The 21,698-nt window shown below is 37.6% G+C and overlaps 1 protein-coding gene across 1 annotated transcript in view; it reads left to right on the forward strand.

The window, feature by feature from the left end:
- CC2D2B (coiled-coil and C2 domain containing 2B) overlaps window positions 1-21,698 on the forward strand; it is a 114,913-nt gene that overhangs the window by 12,805 nt on the left and 80,410 nt on the right. Inside the window, exons 4-9 of the mRNA XM_070752397.1 lie at window positions 4,886-5,063; window positions 6,868-7,001; window positions 7,134-7,259; window positions 8,220-8,420; window positions 9,551-9,648; window positions 13,630-13,770. Coding sequence (XP_070608498.1) covers window positions 4,886-5,063; window positions 6,868-7,001; window positions 7,134-7,259; window positions 8,220-8,420; window positions 9,551-9,648; window positions 13,630-13,770 — 878 coding nt within the window. The remainder of the gene's footprint in view (window positions 1-4,885; window positions 5,064-6,867; window positions 7,002-7,133; window positions 7,260-8,219; window positions 8,421-9,550; window positions 9,649-13,629; window positions 13,771-21,698) is intronic.

Raw genomic sequence — 21,698 nt, forward strand, 5'->3', positions numbered from 1 at the left:
CTACTGTATTTGTGCCTACTGAACATTCCCTTCTAGGTGCCCTTTATCTCTTTCTGCTGTATTATTTAAATACCCAACCAATTATTTTTTTTAAAAAGAGATTTTTCTTTTTCCCCCTCTAAATCTTTTTTGAAGAGATTATTCTTTTTCTCTGTTCTATTATTTATTCCTACTTATTAATCATTTATCTTCTTTATTTTTAGATTCTTGCATCTCATTTTGATTTTCTCCTTTCACTGCTTCTTCTAATTTCTCATCTATTTCCTGAATATCATGTTATTGTGTCCAGTTGTTGATGACTTCTACATTCATTTCTGTATCTTTAAACAATTCCCTTCTCCTTATTGTTCTTTATAGATTCATTCACTCTTTTTAACATCAAGAATATTTCTTTAAGCCTCTGTCATCCCCTGTAAATCCATTTTACAACAATAAAATTTACTCAGTATATTTCTATAGTTCCAATGTCTTAATATTTAAAAACTCCTTAATAAGATTTAATCAATCCCATAATTCCACCTCCAAAACTCCTAAATTTATGATCTTTAAAATTCTTTACAGCCCTATAGTTTTCCAATTACAGTGATACCTCATCTTACGAATGCCTCTTCATAAGAAATTTTCGTGAAATGAACCCGGGGTTTAAGATTTGTTTGCCTCGTCTTAAGAACCATTTTTGTCTTACGAACCCGAGCCCAGGTGCGTGGGCTCTCTTACTGCGCATGCACTCGCTTACTGCCACAGGAATTCCCCTGCCTTGTGACTGTCACCGCAGGGATTTCCCATTTGCTTCCCGCCCCTGCTGGGATTTCCCACCTCCAGATGTGCATAAGAAGACAAGCCAGCTGGGTGGGGAGGGGGGCGGAGGGAGAGGGAAGCCACCGCCGCTGAAGCATTTGGGGGGATGTCCAGCTGGGGGAGGGAGTCACCCCACTCGGCACCCCCAAGCCCTGGAGGGCAGCTCCCTACTTATCTGACCCTCCCCTAAAAAACCCCGGCTCTCAGAACGAAAGAAAAACTCAAAACGAAAGACAAGCCAGCCCGGGGGGGAGGGGGGGGGGCTGAAAGAGAGGGAAGCCACCACAGACGAAGCCCTTGGGGTATGTCCAGCTGAGGGAGGGTCAGAGAACCAGGGAGCTGCTCACCTGTTATTTTAATGTCTCAAAATGTATATGCACATCAAGTAAATATTATTTTATTGATTTTTTTCCTTTCTGTTCCTATGATGAAGTTTACAAAAATATATTATGATTTTGTATGTTTCTTGGAAATCTTTCACTATAATTATGGAAGTAATATGTATTTATGTATAATTACACTATATTATGTATTTATGAATAAAAACTGGGATTTGAAGTAAGAAGGTATTTTACAGACAGCTTTTTCAGCCTTTTAAAAAATTGCTGTATTGTATTTCTCAAAATAAATTTTAAAAATGGAGGAAGTAACAACCATTGGCTTTAATTGTTCAGTGCAGCAATTGTGTATAATTTTCATCCTTTTACTGGTTGTTAATGAGAGCTAATAAATTGTATTGAACTATGAGTATTCTTCTTTAGATGGGATCTAAATAGTCCCTTGCAGAAGTGGGAAGCTGTTGAAAAAAGAATGTTACATACTACTTGAAGTGTGCTTCTTTGTTTAATATTTGAACCCCTTCCTATTTCAAATAATCAACTTCTAGAAATTCATAAATTAATTCCACAATGTACACATTAGGCTGTTTAAAGCAAAAAATAGAATGTTCCAGAGCCAGATTGTTTCAGTCCAAAACATTTTAAATCTATATAAGTTTAATCTATATAAGTTTGCACCACTAGTTTAATAAGTTATTGAATTGTTAAAGAAGTTATTTTAAATGAGTTAAATAATTTGAAGTACTGTACTGAAGAATTACATTTAAAAAATAGAAATATGAACACTGAGAAATTGTTTATTTCTGTCCTGAAGGTAGGTCAATGATGGACATCTGTTGAAATTTGTAAAGTTAAATGATATAATAAAATTCAACAGAAATAATCAAATAAATAATTATCTTAAATTATTTCAAATAGGATAGTTCTTTGTTAATACTATTGAAAAATCAAAAAACAAATTATCAAGTTTGTATATTTAAAATATTTATATTTATAGCCTTTCTACTACCCATCTTTGAAGGGTAACAGTGTGGCTCTTTAGACACCTTTTTTTGTGATTCTAATAAAGATATCTCTCTAATTTACTTTGTACATAAGTAAAATCCAGTATTGTCCTATTGGAATTCTGTTTTTTCCCCCAACATGTACTCCAAATGATTAAAAAGAATTACAGTACAGCCGAACTTTAAGGATACATGGAAATTGAAAATAATGGATATAATTTCTTTTCATTCAGACTGGGTTTCATTTATGAACATATTAATAATTTTCTAGGAATTACCTATATCTCTTCAAAGAATTCAGTTGAAATATGGTTTCATTTTAATTAATTAATTTGTTTGTTTGTTGTTGTTTGTCCAATACACAATAATATACAATGAGGGTTATAGAGCAGTGTTTCCCAACCTTTTTGGAGCCGCGGCACATTTTTCATATTTTCAAAATCCTGGGGAACATGGGGGGGGGGGGGGGGGGCGCTAAAAAAAGTTTGGACAAAAAAAATCTCTCTTCCTCCCTTTCGCTCTATTTCTCTCTCCCTCCCTCTTTCTCTCTCTTCCTTCCTTTCTCTCTCCATCCCTCTTTCTTTCTCTCTTCCTTCCTTCCTCTCTTTCTGTCTCCTCCTTCCTCTCTCATCTCTTTCCTTCCTCTCCCTCCCTTTCTCTCTTTCCTTTCTCTCCCTTTCTGTCTATCCTTTCTATCTCTCACCCCTTCTCCCTCTTTCATTCCCTTTCTCTCCCTCCCTTTCTCTCTCATTCCTTTCTCTCCCTCTTTCCTTCCTATCTCTCTTTCTTTTTCTCCCTCCTTCATATCTTCTTTCTCTCCCCCTTCCTCCCTCTTTCCTTTCTCCCCCTCCCTTTCTCTTCCTTTTTCTCTATCCTTTCTACTTCTTACTCTTTCTCTCCCTCCTTCATTCAATTTTCTCTCCCCCCCTTCCTCCCTCTTTCCTTTCTCTCCCTCCTTTTCTCTTCCTTTTTCTCTATCCTTTCTACTTCTTACTCTTTCTTTCTCTCCCTCCTTCATTCAATTTTCTCTCCCGCCTCCCTCCCTCTTTCCTTTCTCCCCCTCTTTCTCTTCCTTTATCTCTATCCTTTCTACTTCTTACTCTTTCTTTCTCTCCCTCCTTCATTCAATTTTCTCTCCCTCCCTTTCTCTCCCTTTCTCTCTCTTTCCTTTCTCTCCCTCCCTTTCTCTTCCTTTTTCTCTATCCTTTCTACTTCTTACTCTTTCTTTCTCTCCCTCCTTCATTCAATTTTCTCTCCCCCCCTTCCTCCCTCTTTCCTTTCTCCCCCTCCCTTTCTCTTCCTTTTTCTCTATCCTTTCTGCTTCTTACTCTTTCTTTCTCTCCCTCCTTCATTCAATTTTCTCTCCCTCCCTTACTCTCTCTTTCCTTTCTCTCCCTCCCTTGTTCTCCCCTGGGGCTGCCTGTGCCTGCCCTGCACCACCCAACACGGACGGACAGCCCCCGGTCGTCGGTTCGTCGCCCCCCACCCCCCCACGGAGGGAGATCAGGCTGGCGAGGGCGGTAGAACTACGTCACCAGCCACTGGAGGGAGATCGGGCTGGCGGGGGCGGCGAATCCACCTCCCCAGCCGCGCGGAGGGAAATCCGGTAGGCGGGCGGGTGGCCGCGGCTCCCTGCGCGCCCCTGGAAAAGCGTACAGGGAACGGTGCCCGGGGCCGCTTTAGCCGCCCCCCGCTCCCCCCGCCATCTCCCCGCGACTGCCTGTGCCGCTGCAGCCGCGGCCCCCCCCCCCGCTCCCACCGCCAGTGCCCTCCCGCCGGGCCCCAAAGGACACTTGCCGATGACGACAGGGAACCTTCAGCTGGGCGGGCGCTGCCGTGCCGGTGCCTCCGACCTCCCGGTTCCTGCTCGATGCCGCGGTTTCTGGCGCTCTCCTGCTGGGCCCCAAAGAAGGAAGGCGGGAAAAAGGCGCGAAGAATGGAGCTCTCCTTCCTGCCTGCCTTCTTTGGGACCCAGCAGGAGAGCGCCAGAAACCGCGGCATCGGGCAGGAGCGGAGAGGTCAGAGGCACCGCAGCGCCCTGCCCAGGCGGCACACCTGGCGGTGTGTCGCGGCACACCAGTGTGCCGCGGCACACCGGTTGGGAAACGCTGTTATAGAGGATATAATCAGGTAGAATGTATTAAAGGGGGAATAGAGGAGAAAATAAAGGCGTGAAATATAACTATGAGAGAATAGCAGAAAAAGATATAGTTATAGAAGAGAAGATATAGGAGATATAGGAGAGACAATAGGACAGGAGACGGTAGGCACTCTGGTGCACTTATGTACACCCCTTACTGACCGCTTAGGAACTTGGTGAGGTCAACCATGGATAATCTAAGGGTAAAATGTTGGGGGTTAGGGGATGATACTATAGAGTCAGGTAGTGAATTCCACCCTTTGACAACTCGATTACTAAAGTCGTATTTTTTACAGTCAGGTTTGGAGCGGTTAATATTAAGCTTGTATCTGTTGTGGGATTTTGTGTTGTTGTGGTTGAAGCTGAAGTAGTCTTTGGCAGGCAGGACGTTGCAGCATATGATCTTGTGGGCAATACTTAGATCATGTTTGAGGCGTCTTAGTTCTAAGCTTTCTAGACCCAGGATTGTAAGTCTAGTTTCGTAGGGTGTTCTGTTACGGGTAGAGGAGTAAAGAGCTCTTCTGGTGAAGTATCTCTGGACATTTTCGAAGGTATTAATCCTGAATGTATTTTTTCATGTTATTTTTCTCCATGATAAACAATAGAAATCAACAGATGGCTGCCTTCAAAACATCTGTAGCTTAAATGAGCAAACTCCACTGCTTGTCCATGTGAAAGAAATGTTGACAGAATTACTTGAAGTAAAATCTCCTGCCTGTAATTTCAATAAAGTAGACAAGGAAAAGGGATGGAACCAACTCTTTATTCCAAGCACATCACCAGGTGATATAAATTTCCAAAGATAATAAAACTTTGATACTGATTTTATACACATAAATATAGTCCTTAGGGAGTTGGGCGGCATATATATTAAACAAACAAACAAACAAACAAACAAACAAACAAACGATTATGTCTATCTGCTGATTCAGGACAGAACTGTTATCAGAATTTAATACAGATTTCGTTTTCACTAAACCTATCTATACTGATGTAAAATTCATGATAAAACTGTTTATAAATGCTAGGTGATGCCATAGAAAATCGGTCATTAGTAAACTGTATTTTCAACCAAACCCTACCCACAAGCACACTAATGAATAATATGGAATAAATATTTAGTTAGTTTCTATAGCTACATATGTAGTTTGGGATATCAGACAATGGGCAAAAATATTTTTTTGTGAACAATTTTGTGTTGACCTGATCACTAGTGGAATTTGCAGGAAAGTTATATCAAGTATTCTCAGTATTATTTGGGGGTATTCCAAAGATGTTCCAAATGGCACAAGCCACGACAGGGGAGTCCTCTGGAACCTGCCAGCCAAAATTCCTTGACTGATAGGATGTACAGCATGCCTACTTAAGTAATCTGTACCTATGCCATGCAGGGCTTTATGGATAATAACCAACTCCTTGAATTGTACCCAGAGGCAGACTGGTTGCCTGTGCTGCTGCATTCTGTGCCATTTATAGCTTTTGAACGGTCTTCAAAGATAGCCCCATGTAGAGCTCATTGCAGTACTCTGGATATGAGACAACCAGGGCTTGAAGGACTGAGCTCAGGAACCCCTGACCTAGGAAAACTCGCAACTGGTGCACAACCTGAAGCTCTGCAAAGGCAATTCTAGCTGTAACTACCTTTTGTTCTTCATACTGTATGTTTTCCTTATAGAAGAATTGCTCTAGTTTTCCAACCATTTTGATATTTTTCCCATTTTCCTAGGTCTTTATTTTGTTTTTAAAATATGAAAAAATAGTATAGTAAAAAGTAAAATATTTTAAAATAATGACCTGCAGATCACTGCCAATTTTTCCAAAGAAGAATTATGAATTCAGTGCCAGATTTCTTTTATTAAAACATTGAATTCAGTGTCTGACTTTTTATTAAAAATTGATGAATCTTTTCAGACCTGAAAGGACAAGAGAAAAGCAAACGAACACCAAAAGAAAGTTTCAAGAACATTGTGCATAAATCCTTTGAACTGGAGTTGGAATTAGTCTTCTGTACCTGTTTTTTGTTTCCATTCTATGAGTCAAGAGGAAAACACCACCTATTTTTAAAGAGTCATTTTTTAAAAAAAGAGTAAATATTAAAAATGATACTTTGGTAGCATATTCAGTCGAGCCTTTAAGAGACAAGATAAGGAAATACCATAACTGATAGGTACAATGTCATTGTACACAATTGTCTCTGTGTTGTAACATTTCAGATTTCCTGTATCTATTCTTGTTTCCCCCAAAATAAAACATCATCTGATAATAATCTCAGTCGGGGTTTTGAGTGCATGGCAATAAGGCCAAGTGCTTATTTCAGGGTTAAAAAAATAAGACAGGGGAAACATGGTATATGAAAGTAATAAGAAGCATAGAGTAGCAACAGTCGGAGAAAGTAAGTTTTTACTGACAATTCACTGTATTATGAGTATCATCTGTAGCAGATTAATATGGCTGCTATTATAAACATTCCACAAATCATTTATACCTCTTTTCTTAGTATGTAATCAGTAAAAGGAAGAAAACTAATTAGCATTGCAATCTCTAAATAAGTATACATCATTCTTGAAATCATTTTGATTATTCTTAGTTATACATAGCTGTAAGCTACCAAGTAATATGTTACCACGACTCCTAGAAGAGGAAGGATTTTACATTTCGAGAAAGCCTTATATTCCTAGGAAGATGTACCACAAAATGGAAAATCGCTTTCAACGAGAAGGGGTAAATATAATGATTTTGCTTTTTTTTAAAGAACTATTTTTTAAACAAATTGTTTTTTAAAATTTATATTTGTTGGTTTGCTTGATTTTCTTTATGCTTTATCCTTATGCTTTATGAATTATCCTTATCAAGGGAAAAAGCTGGTTTGAAGAAAGTGGGGAAATAATATCATTACCTTCTCCGATCAAGCAATCAAGCTATCACATAGTATCTTTCCCTGTTAAGATTATCACAGAATTAAAGACAATATACAGAAAGGTTTGTTTTTATTCTTTCACACTACTTCACATTGGAAACATTCAGGTTGCATTGTTAGAAGTGTTACATATGTTCAGGAATACTCACAGTATATTTTAGTAGTTGTTTTTTTAATCATAATTAAATATAAATTTGTGGAGGGGGTGTTACTCATGCAAGGATTGTACAAGCATTTGGAATTTCATAAGATGGTGGAGATTTATTTATTTATTTATTAGATTTTTATGCCACCCTTCTCCTTAGACTCAGGGCTGCTTACAACATGTTAGCAATAGCACTTTTTTTAAAAAACAGAGCTAGGCTATTGCCCCCACAATCCGTGTCCTCATTTTACCCACCTCGGAAGGATGGAAGGCTGAGTCAACCTTGAGCTGGTGATGAGATTTGAACCACTGACCTTCAGATCTACAAGTCAGCTTCAGTGGCCTGCAGTACAGCACTCTACCTGCTGCGCCACCCCGGCTCATGATGCTATGATATAATTGCTTCATCACTTTCCATTTGTTTTGAAGGAGACATGAATGAGCAAGCTGCTAATATCTAAGAGATCTCTGCTTATTTTGAATTACTGGTAGTTTTTAAAACCTAGTTGCCTAGTTGCCCAAGGCTTTTCTGCTTTGGGTTTTTGTATCAAATGTTTTAGGGGACATAAATGTACCCTATCACATACATGGCTTTGTCACACATTGCTATTTTGTCTATACAAAAAACTGGTACTTGGGCCAGTCTCATATCTAATAATTATGGGTGAAACAATTCTTAAAACTGAAATGATGTGAGAAAAACATAATTTTCTATGTTGATTCATAAACAATTTTTATCCATTGGGCCAGATTTTTCTTACTTTGGATTCATTTACAGAGTCTGCTATAAAAATGTACATACATAGAAGTAAAGTATGTATTGTTCAAAATTTCTTTCTTTAAGAGAAAATTCTGTGTTTTTCACCCCCCAAAATAGGCAACGCAACCAGAGTTGGAAAATTGTACCAAGTTTGATGACTGTAAAATGTATCAACTAGATCTTAACATATCAAGTATTATCTTCAGTCATCATTCTCTTTTTAACTATGAGCAAGTGTTGGCTGTTAAGTTGCTTGATATTTATGAATGTTTTCAGAAAAGACAAGAACAAAATGTTACTAACTTGCTTTCTGAAAAAGTAAGAAAATACTTTTGTTATATTTTAGTTATAATGATGTTTGAAAGGATGTTGTTTAAATGGCTTCAGCTTGTCTCAATTTGAAAGCTAGAGAGATCCCTAACTTTAATATATATTACCATAATATCTGTAGATATTCATTTTGAAAGATAGACTTGATTAGGGCTCTATTTCTAGATTGCTTACAATATTACAACATAGATGAGACAATAAATTTATTATTAACATGTCAAATTAACATTCAGAATAGTCTAAAATATATTTCCTAGAAATATGTGGGGAATTATTGTTTATCTCTACCCCCTGCCAGACTTTCAAAAAGTTTTTCTTAAAAAAAATTGAATAGAATATTTATTTTGGGCACATGGGAACCAGCCCACATTTACAGCCTTTTGTAACATTCTGGAGTCACCATGTTTAACTGGAAACCAGTGTTTACTTCTGATTTCTGACAAATGCCCCATAGTGAACAATGGATTCACTTAACAACTACAGCATTCATTTCATTTATGTCTGCCACATTCACTTAACAACTGCTGCAAAAATGCTAAAATCAGATGAAGTCATGTGGTGATTCACTTTATGACTGTTACTGTTTACAACTGAAATTGGACACTCAATTACAACTGTAAGTTAAGGAATGCCTGTAATAGGCCATAAAATTAATGAATTTATGATACCAGAAATATTTACACTGGATAATAAAATATATCTATTATATCTCTTTTAAAACAGTGTGAGGACAAATTCCACTTAACATACAGAGAGCTATTTATGGCCATAATTTGTTTGGTTTCCTAAAATTGAATCTCCAGAACATAAAAGATTCTAGAGAGACTAATTACCATCTACTGCAAAATTATTTTAATAATAATAGCCAGCTGAATGAAGCCAAATTGCTTAGTTATTGTACACTGAAGTTTGAGGATTATTTTTATGAAACAAATATTTCTGCTGGAATTACACAGAATGTATATAACTATATGCTTTTTATTTTGTGATATTATATCATGGCTGCAAAATGTAGATATTTTCCACTATAAATATATGCATTGATTTTATAAACTGTTTTTTTTTACTTGTTAATGCTAACTTACTAATAACAAAATTATAAATTATTTTTATTACAGCTAAAAGCCTTAATAAATGCAACAAAATTAGCAGAAACAAATTTAAAAGCAGGCCAGTTGAGTACAAACACTGTAAAGGATTACAGATCACAAATAAGGTATCTTGTTATCCTGTAACATTTCAAATATGCTGCATGTTGAGTTTCAATACTGAAGAGACAGAACACTGGTGGAGTGACTTCAGCTCTTTATTAGGTTATAGGCAGTAACTTCCAGCAGCAGTATACAAAAGGCAGGGGGGTTAAATAGGGAGCCAATCCAGCAGGGAACCAATCAGAATTTCCTTACCTTCCTTCCTTGTCTGACTGGAGTGAAAACTTCCCAGCTTCTTCAGGACATAATATTGCAGATATGTTATTTTGTTACTATTGTTACTGTTAATAGTATTATTTATTTTATTTGCTTTATTGTTATTTCTGCAGTGCCTGGAATTTATACACTATTAAAAACTCTTATGTCTGTAATCTTTAATGGTCAAGACAATAGGGTAAAACATTTTCAACGATGACTCCTCAAATAGGCTAATTTACAGAATACGTCTAAAATTCACAGGCTATGACTCTTGTGGAATTGAAACGACAAATTTTATAAAACTTCTTATAACATAAAAATCATTATGAAGCACTTTTCCCACATCAGAAGTACCACAGCACTAACTCATATATCAGAAGTACCAAAGCACTTTTTTAGGGTATAAGACACATTTTTCCTCCATAAAGGAGGGTGGAAATGTTGGTGCATCTTATACACAGAATACAGCCATTTTTGGCCTCTGAAACCCTATATGTCCCAGTTTAGCCAGAAATAGACCTGGGTTTTTTGGCAAAAGTGGGGCATGCAGAGAGTTTGGGAGGACTGCAGAATGTTCCTGGAGGCTGGGGAGGGCAAATATGTGAGGGTTTGGGAGGTGAAAAATGGGCCCGTTTTTTGCAAAAATGTATGTTTTTGCTCTTCCCTGCCCCCAGGAGCATTCTGCAGGCCTCCCAAGCCCTCTGTGCTCCCTGTTTTTGCAAAACGGGCCTGTTTTGGGATGCCTGCAGAATGCTCCTGGGTGGCAGGAAGGGCAAAAACTTTTTTTCCTTGTTTACCTCTTCGAAACCTTGGTCTGTATTATAATCCGGTGCATCTTATACTCCAAAAAATATGGGTATATGGTGAAAGAATCAACTGATGACATCACCATTGCTCGGGGGACAACCAGCTAATAATAATAATATAATAATAACAGAGTTGAAAGGGACCTTGGAGATCTTCTAGTCCAACTCCCTGCTTAGGCAGGAAACCTACACTACTTCAGACAGATGGTTATACAGAATTTTCTTAAATACTTTCAGTGTTGGAGCATTCACAACTTCTGGAGGCAAGCTGTTCCACTGATTAATTTTTCTAACTGTCAGGAAAATTCTCCTTAGTTCTACGTTGCTTCACTCCTTGTTTAGTTTCCACACATTGCTTCTTGTTCTACCCTCAGGTGCTTTGGAGAATAGGTTGACTGCTTCTTCTTTGTGGCAGCCCCTGAGATATTGGAACAGTGCTATCATGTCACCCCTACTCCTTCTTTTAATTAAATTAGACATACCCAGTTTCTGCAACCTTTCTTCATATGTTTTAGCCTCCAGTCCCCTAATCATATTTGTTGCTCTTCTCTGTATTCTTTCTAGAGTCTCAGATGATGATATGATCAATTCCATCAAGTCCATAGAACTCTTGGCGATTCTATGAGACAGGTCTTCAAAATACAGTGGTACCTCAAGATACGAATCCCTCGTCTTACGAACAACTCGAGATACAAACCCGGGGTTCAGAAAAAATTTGCCTCTTCTTACGAACTTTTTTTGTGTTACGAACGCCAAACCCGAACTTCCGGGTTCGGCATTCGGGAGGCTGCTGGGAAGCCCCCCGGCTGTTTTAAAAGGTGACAGCCGGGCAGCGAGGCTTCCCAGCAGCCTCCGAACGCAGAACCCAGAAGTTCGGGTTTGGCGTTCGTAACACGAAAAAAGTTCGTAAGAAGAGGCAAATTTTTTCTAAACCATTTGGAGGCTGCTGGGAAGCTGCGCGGCTGTTTTAAAAGGTGACAGCCGGGCGGCGGGGCTTCCCAGCAGCCTCCGAACGCTGAACGCGGAAGTTTGGGTTTGGCGTTCGGCTTCAGGGAGCTGCTGGGAAGCCGCCCGGCTGTTTCAAAAGGTCACAGCCGGGCTGGGGGGCTTCCCAGCAACCTCCCGAACCCCGAACTTTTGCCGAACTTCCGGGTTCGGGGTTCGGGAGGTTGCTGGGAAGCCTCCCAGCCCGGCTGTCACCTTTTAAAACAGCCGCGCAGCTTTCCAGCAGCCTCCGAACGCCGAACGCGGAAGTTCGGGTTTGGCGTTCGGCTTCGGGAAGCTGCTGGGAAGCCGCGTGGCTGTTTTAAAAGGTGACAGCCGGGCTGGGGGGCTTCCCAGCAACCTCCCGAACCCCGAACCTGGCGTTCGGAGGCTGCTGGGAAGCCCTGCCGCCCGGCTGTCACCTTTTAAAACAGCCTGGGGGCTTCTTGGCAGCCTCCCGAACGCCGAACCCGGAAGTTCGGGTTTGGCGTTCGGCGTTCGGGCGGTCGTTGAGAAGCCCCCAGGCTGTTTTAAAAGGTGACAGCCGGGCGGCAGCGTTTTTTTGCGGGGGGTTTTTTTTGGGTTGCACGGATTAATTGACTTTACATTGTTTCCTATGGGAAACAATGTTTCGTCTTACGAACCTTTCATCTTACGAACCTCCCCCTGGAACCAATTAGGTTCGTAAGACGAGGTATGACTGTATATGCTTTTTTCTAATCCACATTCTCCTGGGAAGATTTCTTTTACTTAGATTCAAATTCTTCATATATTTAATAGGATTTTAAACAGCCCACAGGAAGGATTCTTATAATTAAATTCAAAATCTTATTTCCAATCCATCTATCCCCTTAGCCTGTTTCTATCTTTCCGTAATTAACATTCTACTCGTCCTTTTGCTGTTTATTTTTTAAAATAAGTTTTTTTGGGGAACCATGACTTGGGCAAAGCTGATCTTCCCTTAGTTTCCAGAGCTCTATAAACTACCAGAGAATAAACTTTCCTCATGAGGAGGCTCCATATGGATTGCTTCTAGGCAATCCCAAGTCTTCCCTTTTTACCCAGAGAGAAATTTTGAGGCACTGATCCTTTTGCCAGATTTTCATCCCATTGCCATCACCTTCTGTTCACAATTACTTTCCTGGAAGTCTGATATTAATTTAATATTAAATAAACATCAGGATCTGTATTCAAATGTTGAAAATGTAAGTGTGATGGGAATTCAAGATCTTAATTAAACAATAATGATTTTTTAAATGTCTCAGATAATCTTTTATTTTTTGTGATGTATCTCCCTTTTCACAAGAAGATACTTATACAGGTAGTGCTTGACTTACAACAGTTCATTTAATGACTGTTTAAAGTTACAATGGCACTGAAAAAAGAGACCTATGACCATTTTTCTCAGTTACAATCTTTCTAGCATTCTCAGGATCATGTATGCTTTCATTTGATGTTATTCTCACTGTGTCTGTTATTTTGGGTAGACCAGTCTTTTCCAGATATTGTTTTATTGTATCTTCTGACATTTATTCTTGACTGTAAAGGTTTCCTAAAAAAATTCCTATCATCAAAATTCAAAAGCATGGCATATTGATTCCTACTTGTGACAATTAATTAATTAATTAATTAATTTTTTATTATTAATTGGATTTGTATGCCGCCCCTCTCCAAGGACTTGGGACGGCTCACAACATATATAAGAAAACATAATAGAACCAGGTTACTAACTTATCCACTGCAGTGATTCACTTAACAACTGTGGCAACAAATGTTATAAAATGGAGCAAAACACACTTAACAAAATAAATGTTGGACTCATATAGGAACACAAGTTGAAGACTACTTGTACTTTGTATAAGTATGTAAGAAAAGGTTTTTGGTGTATTTGCATTCCAAACAGAAGAAATTAATGTTTAGCTTTTATCTTGCCTTTAAAAAGTAGAATTCTCACTGTAATTTTGTCATTTTTTGTTCCCTATGTTCATTCTAAAAAAGAAATACTAAAATATTATATGAAAAAGAAGAACAACGAGATTATTCTTTAATACAAAATATGATGAAAGTGTGGAAACAGATGAAGACCTTACGCAGACAACAAGGCTTTACCAGTACAACTATAAAGATTCAATTTCAAAGGTAAATGTATAAGGCAATCACAATACAATTAGAATTTGTGTATTCTCTAAAAAAAGTAATATCATGGCATTGACAATGTCCAAGCAATATTCAATTATCTTGGAAAAAATATATATCTCTAAAATTAACAAAGAAGAAACCTAGAAGACATAAAGTCTGCTTTTAGCATAATCAAAAGAGATTTCTGGAAAGCTCAATATAAATGGTTGCTAATTTTTATTGACATAATAACTGAATTTTCAGGGTGTTTCTGAATATTATGGTTTAGTCTAAATGTATGGCTTGTTTCTTAATTTAATTTTATAATTAATGTTAATTGTAGTATGTTGATTTAGGTGGAATAGCAAACCACTTTTAACCAAATATTCCTGAGATTATTTTTTAATATTATTTTTTAATTATACATCAGGGGTCTCAAACTCAATTTACCCGGGGGCCGCTGGAGATAGAGGCTGGGTGAGGCTGGGCCACATCAGGTTTTCCACATTTTTTCATCTTATTTTGTGTTTAAAAAATAAAAATAAATTAACAAATTCATAAAATAAATAAATAAATCAGTAATAAATAAATATCTCTCTTTCTCCCTTCCTTCCTTTCTCTCTTTCTCTCTCTCTCTCTCTGTCCCTCTTTCTCTCTCTCTTTTCCTTCCTCTCTCTTTTTTTCTATAAACCAGAGGTCTCCAATCTTGGCCACTTTAAGACTTGTGGACTTCAACTCCCAATAGCCATAGCATAGCTGACTGGAGATTTCTGGGAGTTAAAGCGGCCAAGGTTGAGAGACACCACACCCTCCCCAATCTAAACACCCCACCTTTCTGTTCACCGGTTGGACCCACCGCCTTCGCCCGGAAAAGCCAAAGAAGCGGGCAGGTGAGCGGGGAGGAGAGCCCAAGCCGCAGGCCTCATCTGCTGCAGCAGCGCTGGCCACAACGAGGCACATCTGGGCGCCGGCGGTGGCAGCAACCTGCAGGGGGAAAAGAGAAGCGGGCTTTGCGACTGAGGAGGAGGAACCATGGTGTCGGCCACCCTCTAACGGGGAAGAGAGAAGCGGGGTGGGTGGCTTTCCCGAGGCTGCTTGCTTTGCTGATCTGGAGTTGTCCCCACCCCCTGGTCACCTTACATTTGGACCGCAGTAACATTACACTTTGATGTTGAGGTGGGGGCCACAAACTATTGTCCTGCGGGTCACAGTTGTCCCACAGGCTGCAAGTTTGAGACCCCTGTTATACATTTTCCTTTCTTTTATCTGTTCTTGCACCTTCTTGTTCTGTCCATTCATTTTCCACCCTCACTCTTTCTTCTTGATCTAAAGCTTTTTCTTCTATTTGCATTTCATCTTGACTGTTGCTTTCTATCTCCTCCTCTTCTTTCCTGTTCTTCATTTGCAGTAAAATGGTGTTCAAAAAGTTCATAATTTAGGGTATCCACCCTAAATTTTTTATCTTGCCAGGTAACCAGAATTCCTTCTGGTATCAGCCAGCTGAACGTCATGTTATATTTAATCAGTTATGCTGTCAAGAATTGATATTGTCTTCTCTGCACTCTATCTCTCCTAGGTATCTGTTTTAAGGTCAGAATTTCTCTCCCTTTATACTTCATAGGCTCATCTCTAGTTCTTTTGTATATTTCATCTCTCAGCATCTACTCCTGAGTTTTAAGTGCCCTCCTCAGATACACAGTAGAAAGATTGAGAGAACTGATAGAGCAAAGTGATGCTATTTAAATTGATGGACAAGGATTAGGGAGAGTCCAACTGTTGTGCATGCGCAGACGCGGCTGGAGGGTTTCACCCCAGTCCGCGTCAAACTGCAGGAAAATACTTTAAAGCTACTGTATTGGCTAATGACTGACCGCTCTCTGTAAAGAACACTGCTAGCCTAAATCCCTTGCCTTTTACTAGTATGTTGCTGTAAAGAGTGAATAAAGACAATCTGTTTCATTCTACTGGCACCAACTCCATTCTTCACCCAAATCTAATACCAAATTGTCAAAATAATTGGGTTGCTTTGGGCTACTTGGTCTCACAGTGGTGTTGGGAGGGAAAAGGTCAAATAAAATACTAAAAATTAAAAATGTCACTGAATGATAAATTGCAGAAGGTGGAGGATTTCTTCATTTTGCCTTAAATTATACTTATGAACAGGCCAAGCAGAGTTGAATTTGGGGGCTGTGAAACATTATTAGAAAATGCAGTTGTTTATTGCTAGAATATGATGTGGCACACAGAATTTTACACAAATGGATAGGCTGTGTGCTATCAATATGCCATAATATTTTGGGCGTTTCTTTCTCTTGATAACTGGTATTTTTTTAAATGCAAAATCATCATTAAAAGCTGCAGTTTATTACAATGGGTATGATGGACAGTGGAAAGACTATCTCCGAGGCTTCCGGTTTGGTGGAGATCGCGGCGAGACGTGTCTGGCAGGGCTCTGCCAGGCGAATCTCTTCTACCCCCTCCGAAGGTCGCATTTGCGATCGGATCGGGCCCGGATGGCCCGATCCATGAACAGGGGGCTCTCCTCTGCCCGAGGACCCATCGCCAGGACTCCAGAGGCAGCGGTTCGCCCCGCAGCTTCGGAGACGGGAGAACCGCTCCTCTTTGCTTAAGAGGACCGGCCAGCGCTTTCTCCCCTCACTCAGCGGGAAGAATAAAAGCAAAGAAGTGAAAGTAAAAATATCTACATCTACATAGAAAAAGAATATACCAGAGAAAGGATTTAAGGTAAAAATCTCCATTGTGTTTCGTCTTTAAGTCAGAAGATCGTAAAACTTTTAAGTAAAAGTTTTTTTTTCCAGGGCGAAAGTGAAAGTTTTTTCTTGTTTAAACCCATCCGCAAATAACAGCCGGACCTAATTTTTTCTCTTCACTTTTACTTTTCCATTTTGAACGTGAACTTGGGAATCTACAAAATAATTTTCTGACTTTATGCTTTAACAAAATAGTTTAAATTTGACATGACTATTTAGAAAATTTTAACTGCTAAAGGAAATTTCTAGTGATGATCAGAATTTGTTCTTGATAGACTTTTAAAATCATAATCTTCTGGACTTAATTTTTCAAGCGGAGGAACACAGACTTGCTGCCTTTTTTTTTCTTGCTGCCTATTTTCACAACATGAATAACTTAATAATCATGAATTAAATGGAATCTAGAAGAGATTGAAATCACTTCTTTCTTGGATTACTTATTGTTGGATTAACCTATTTGGAATACTTGCTGAGCCTTTTGGACTATTTGCTGACACCTTTTGGATTATTTGCTGAGAACTCTTGGTTTAACATCTGCCTGCTGCACGAAAATTAACTTGACTCCATCTTGGGATCTCTTTCTTTGTTCTTTGTTCCTGTTTTGAATTTGGAAAATAAACTGACTCCATCTTGAACACAAGCAAGCTTTGGAATTGCTTTACTCCTTGAATTTTGAATTGAAATCAAATATAACTTTACCCTTTGAGATTTGGATTTTCATTTCTACTTCCTAGCAAAATTACAGGATCTACAAGAAGAACTTAAGTATACAATACTGTTATTGTGTCTTTGAATAATTATCTGGTTTTTTTCTCCCTGATTTTTCCTTGACTTTCTTCCTTACATTTCTATTACTAGAAGAAGTTTGGTTTGAACTACATGCATTGTTAATAAACCTTGGGTTCCTGCTCTATTCTAAATAGTTGAACTAAAATATCACCCTCCTTCTTTTTCTTTCTGAACAATTCTTTTTACTTCACTTTTTCCCCCTTTCTTTTTTCTTCCCTCCTCCTAAAGTCTTTTCCTCCAAAAATTTTCTTTTTTTTCTTTTCTTTCTTTTGTCTTCTATATATAGTTGATATTCTTTCTCTTCTTTCATTTTCTGTCCTCCTTTTACTTGAAAAGGCTAATATTTGTTTTTTCCCCTGTGGCACTAAACAATAATATTTCTTTTTTTTTCTTCTTTTTTTGAACTCTGTTATTAATTGAATTGCTATTGAATTGGTATAGTCATATTATAAGGGAAACAAAATATATTGAATAGATTTGGAATTTATAGTAATTTCTTTTCCTTTTCACTATATATAAAATTGAAACTAACCTTAAAATTTGAAATAGTGGATTCTAATTTGATAATGTCCCACACCTCAACTCTTGTTAAAACAACAAAGAAACAAACAACACCAACTACCCTATCTCCACAAGTGTCACCGCATTCTTCTCCTTCGCATCAAGTGCTAACCATGTCTACCAAAGACAAAGACAAAGACAAAACAATGCAGTCCAATCTTGCAACTATACATGAGACTTTGAATGCTTTGAAGGACTTTATGGTCAAATCACAAGAAGATGCCACTCAACAAAGAGAGGCCATAAAGGAGGAGGCAACACAACAAAGAGAAGCCATAAAGGAGGAGGCAACACAACAAAGAGAAGCCATAAAAGCTGACTTGGCAGAATTTAAAGTGGAGATGGCTCAAATGAAAGCTGATATGGGCGAGATGAAAGATCAGATAAAGCAGATCCAACAAACTCTTCAAGAAAGTGATGACCGAGTAAAAAAAGTTGAAGAGCAAGCTGACAAAAATGAGAAAAGAATGGAGTATCTTGAAGGGAGAGCTGATGAAAGATACAAAAGATATGATGAATCTATCATCCAGCTGGAGATGCAACGAGCTTCGTACGGACTTCGATTTCAGAATATAAAAGAGGAAAAAGATGAAGACTTAAAAACGACTATGGCGGAAATCATTGGAGGTATACTTCAAGAGGACCCCATGGCTTTACAGAAAGAAATCAATGAAGTATACCGAATTTCGAATAGCTATATCCGTCGACACAACCTCCCAAGAGAGATACATATTAAATTTACAAGAAAGGCGTTGCGAGATGAGATACTTCATTATTCAAGAAACTCCCCGCCTCAACGACATGGAGTAGAAATAAAGATATTAAAACAAGTTCCAAGAAGTGTCAGAGAAAACAGAAGAGATTACCACTTTTTAACCAAAATCTTGATTAAAGAAAATATCACTTACCGTTGGCTTATTCCACAAGGACTTTCTCTGACATGGCGCTCTACAAGGTACAAACTGGAAAACGTAGATCAAGCTATGTTCTTTCTTGAACAGAGTGGCTTGGGCCACTCCGACCATGCAAGTAAGCAACTAGTGGTCCAACTACAACCAGCTCAACAGCAACCAGGGGAAAAATCACTAACTCAGCAAGAAGAAAACCTGGGGGCAACTGCCCAAGTAATAGAGCAGGACCAAGGTTCTAGAAGAGTTCAACCTCAGCGAGAAACCAAAAAACCTATTAAATGACAACGAATAAAGACTTGAAAATCTTTTCCGTAAATGTTAATGGACTTAACGAACCAAGAAAAAGGAAGCAAATTTTTTCCAAAATCAGAAACCAAAATGTTCAGATTGCAATACTACAAGAAGTTCATATTAAAAAAGATAACCAAAAATTACTGTTGAATCCCAAAATTGGAAAAATGTATGCTGCATTAGCAGACCAAAAAAAAAGAGGTGTAGTGATGTATGTCAAGAATTCTATAAATTCCAAACAAATATATAAGGATAAAGAGGGTAGGATATTGATTGTACAAGTAGACATTGAACCCAGACCTCTAGTGGTTGTTTCTATTTATGCCCCCAATGAAGACCAAATGACATTCTATAAAAATTTACACCAAATAATAACAGATTTAGCTATTGATAATCTATTGATAATAGGTGATTTTAATGCTATCGCGAACAGACAATTAGACCACTCAGGAGGGGGAGGTAATAAAAAAAGGGGAAAAGGTAAAAAAACAAGAAGAAACTTGCTACCCAGTACTTTTCAAAAAATGAAAGCGGAACTATTATTAAGTGATATTTGGAGGGAAAGACACCCTCTCAAAAGGCAATTTACCTTTTATTCCAATCCTCACAAAATTTGGACGAGAATTGACATGTTATGGGCACCAAAAACGGTGGCAGAACAAATAAGAGAAGTTGACATAGACGTTAATACATGGGCCGATCACAATCCAATAGTGGTCTATATGACGATGAATAATAAACAGAACAATTGGCGGATGAACAGGTATATATTAAACGACAAGAAATATAAGGATTGGATTGAAAAGGAATTAAAAATATCTTTTGAAATTAATAAAACATCAGACACTACTCCACAGAACTTATGGGATACAGTTAAAGCGTACATAAGAGGTTTAACAATATCTTATACAGCAAAATACAATAAGGAAAAGAAATTAGAGTATTTACAATTAACAAACGAACTAAAACAATTAGAATCCTTATCGCAGCAACATACTAAGAATAGAGATCTAAAGACAGAAATAAACGTAATTAAACATAAAATTAGAGTTATAGAACAAAACCAACTAACTGAAAAGATTAAAAGAGCAAAGCAACAATACTTTGAATATGCAAATAAACCTGGCAGATGGCTAGCGTATAAACTTAGAAAACAGAGTCAATCAAAATTAATCCAAAAATTAGAAGATAAAGATGGTAAAATAAAATATGATACAGAAGGTAAGGCAGACATTGTGTATAATTTTTATAAGGAACTATATGCTAAAGATCATGTCATTGAAGATGAAGTTTTTAACTATTTAGAGGCTTCAAATCTACCACAAATAACAGAAGATCAACAGGCTACCATGGATGGACCAATAACAATGGAGGAACTCCTAATAACAATTAAAAAACAGAAAAGCAACAAGGCCACAGGCCCAGATGCCATACCTGCAGAATGGTATAAGATAGATAATGAAACAATAAGAAACCATATGTTAGAAACTTTTAATTCCTGTAGACTTGACGGAAAAATTCCTAAATCTTGGTCAGAATCACTGACAACCTTAATACATAAACAGGGTACAGAACCAGAAAAAATTAAAAATTATAGGCCTATATCACTATTAAATGTAGACTATAAGATCTTTATTGCCATTTATGCAGAGAGACTCAAAGGAGTTATAAATGGAATAATACACCAAGACCAAAATGGGTTTCTTCCAGGGAGACAAATTAAAAATAATATTAGAACTGTAATAAATATACTAGAGTACTATGAACAACACCCAGATAAGATGGCATCTTTAATGTTTTTGGATGCTCAAAAAGCCTTTGACAACGTTAATTGGATATTTATAAAAATGCAATTAAATAAAATGAGATTTGGCCCAAAATTTGTTAATTTAATAGATACCATATATTCAAAACAAACAACGAATATAATATTGAATAACAGTCAATTACCAATACTTGACATAAATAAGGGAGTTCGCCAAGGATGTCCTATATCACCACTGTTATTTATTATGACCCTTGAAACCTTATTAATTAAAATAAGAGCGGACCCCAGAATAAAAGGTTTAACCGTAGGAGATGAAATCTATAAACTCCAGGCCTTTGCAGATGATCTAATGTTTATAATTGAAGAACCGACTACAACAGTTCCTACTTTATTACAAACCATTGAACAATATGGAAACGTAGCAGGTTTAAAGATAAACAAAAACAAAACACATTACTTGACTAAAAATATGAACAAAACACTAGAAACTAAATTAGAAACTATTTCTGGAATAAAGACTGTAAAAAAGGTAAAATATTTAGGAATAAATTTAACAGCGAAAACAATAACATTAAAAAATGATAATTATATGAAATTGTTAGCAGAAATTAAAAAAGACTTAGCAACCTGGAACAATTTGAAAATATCTTTCTTAGGAAGAATTGCAACAATTAAGATGAACATTTTACCCAAGGTTTTATTTCTTTTTCAGACAATACCAATAAACCCAGGGGGTATCTTTTTAAAAACTTTAACCAACTTAGTTAAAAAATTTATATGGCAAGGTAAAAAAGCAAGGATAAAAATGAATTGTTTAGAAGATATCAAAGAAAGAGGAGGATTTGGCCTTCCAAATTG

This window comes from Erythrolamprus reginae, chromosome 5, assembly GCF_031021105.1.
Source record: "Erythrolamprus reginae isolate rEryReg1 chromosome 5, rEryReg1.hap1, whole genome shotgun sequence".
NCBI lineage: Eukaryota > Metazoa > Chordata > Lepidosauria > Squamata > Dipsadidae > Erythrolamprus > Erythrolamprus reginae.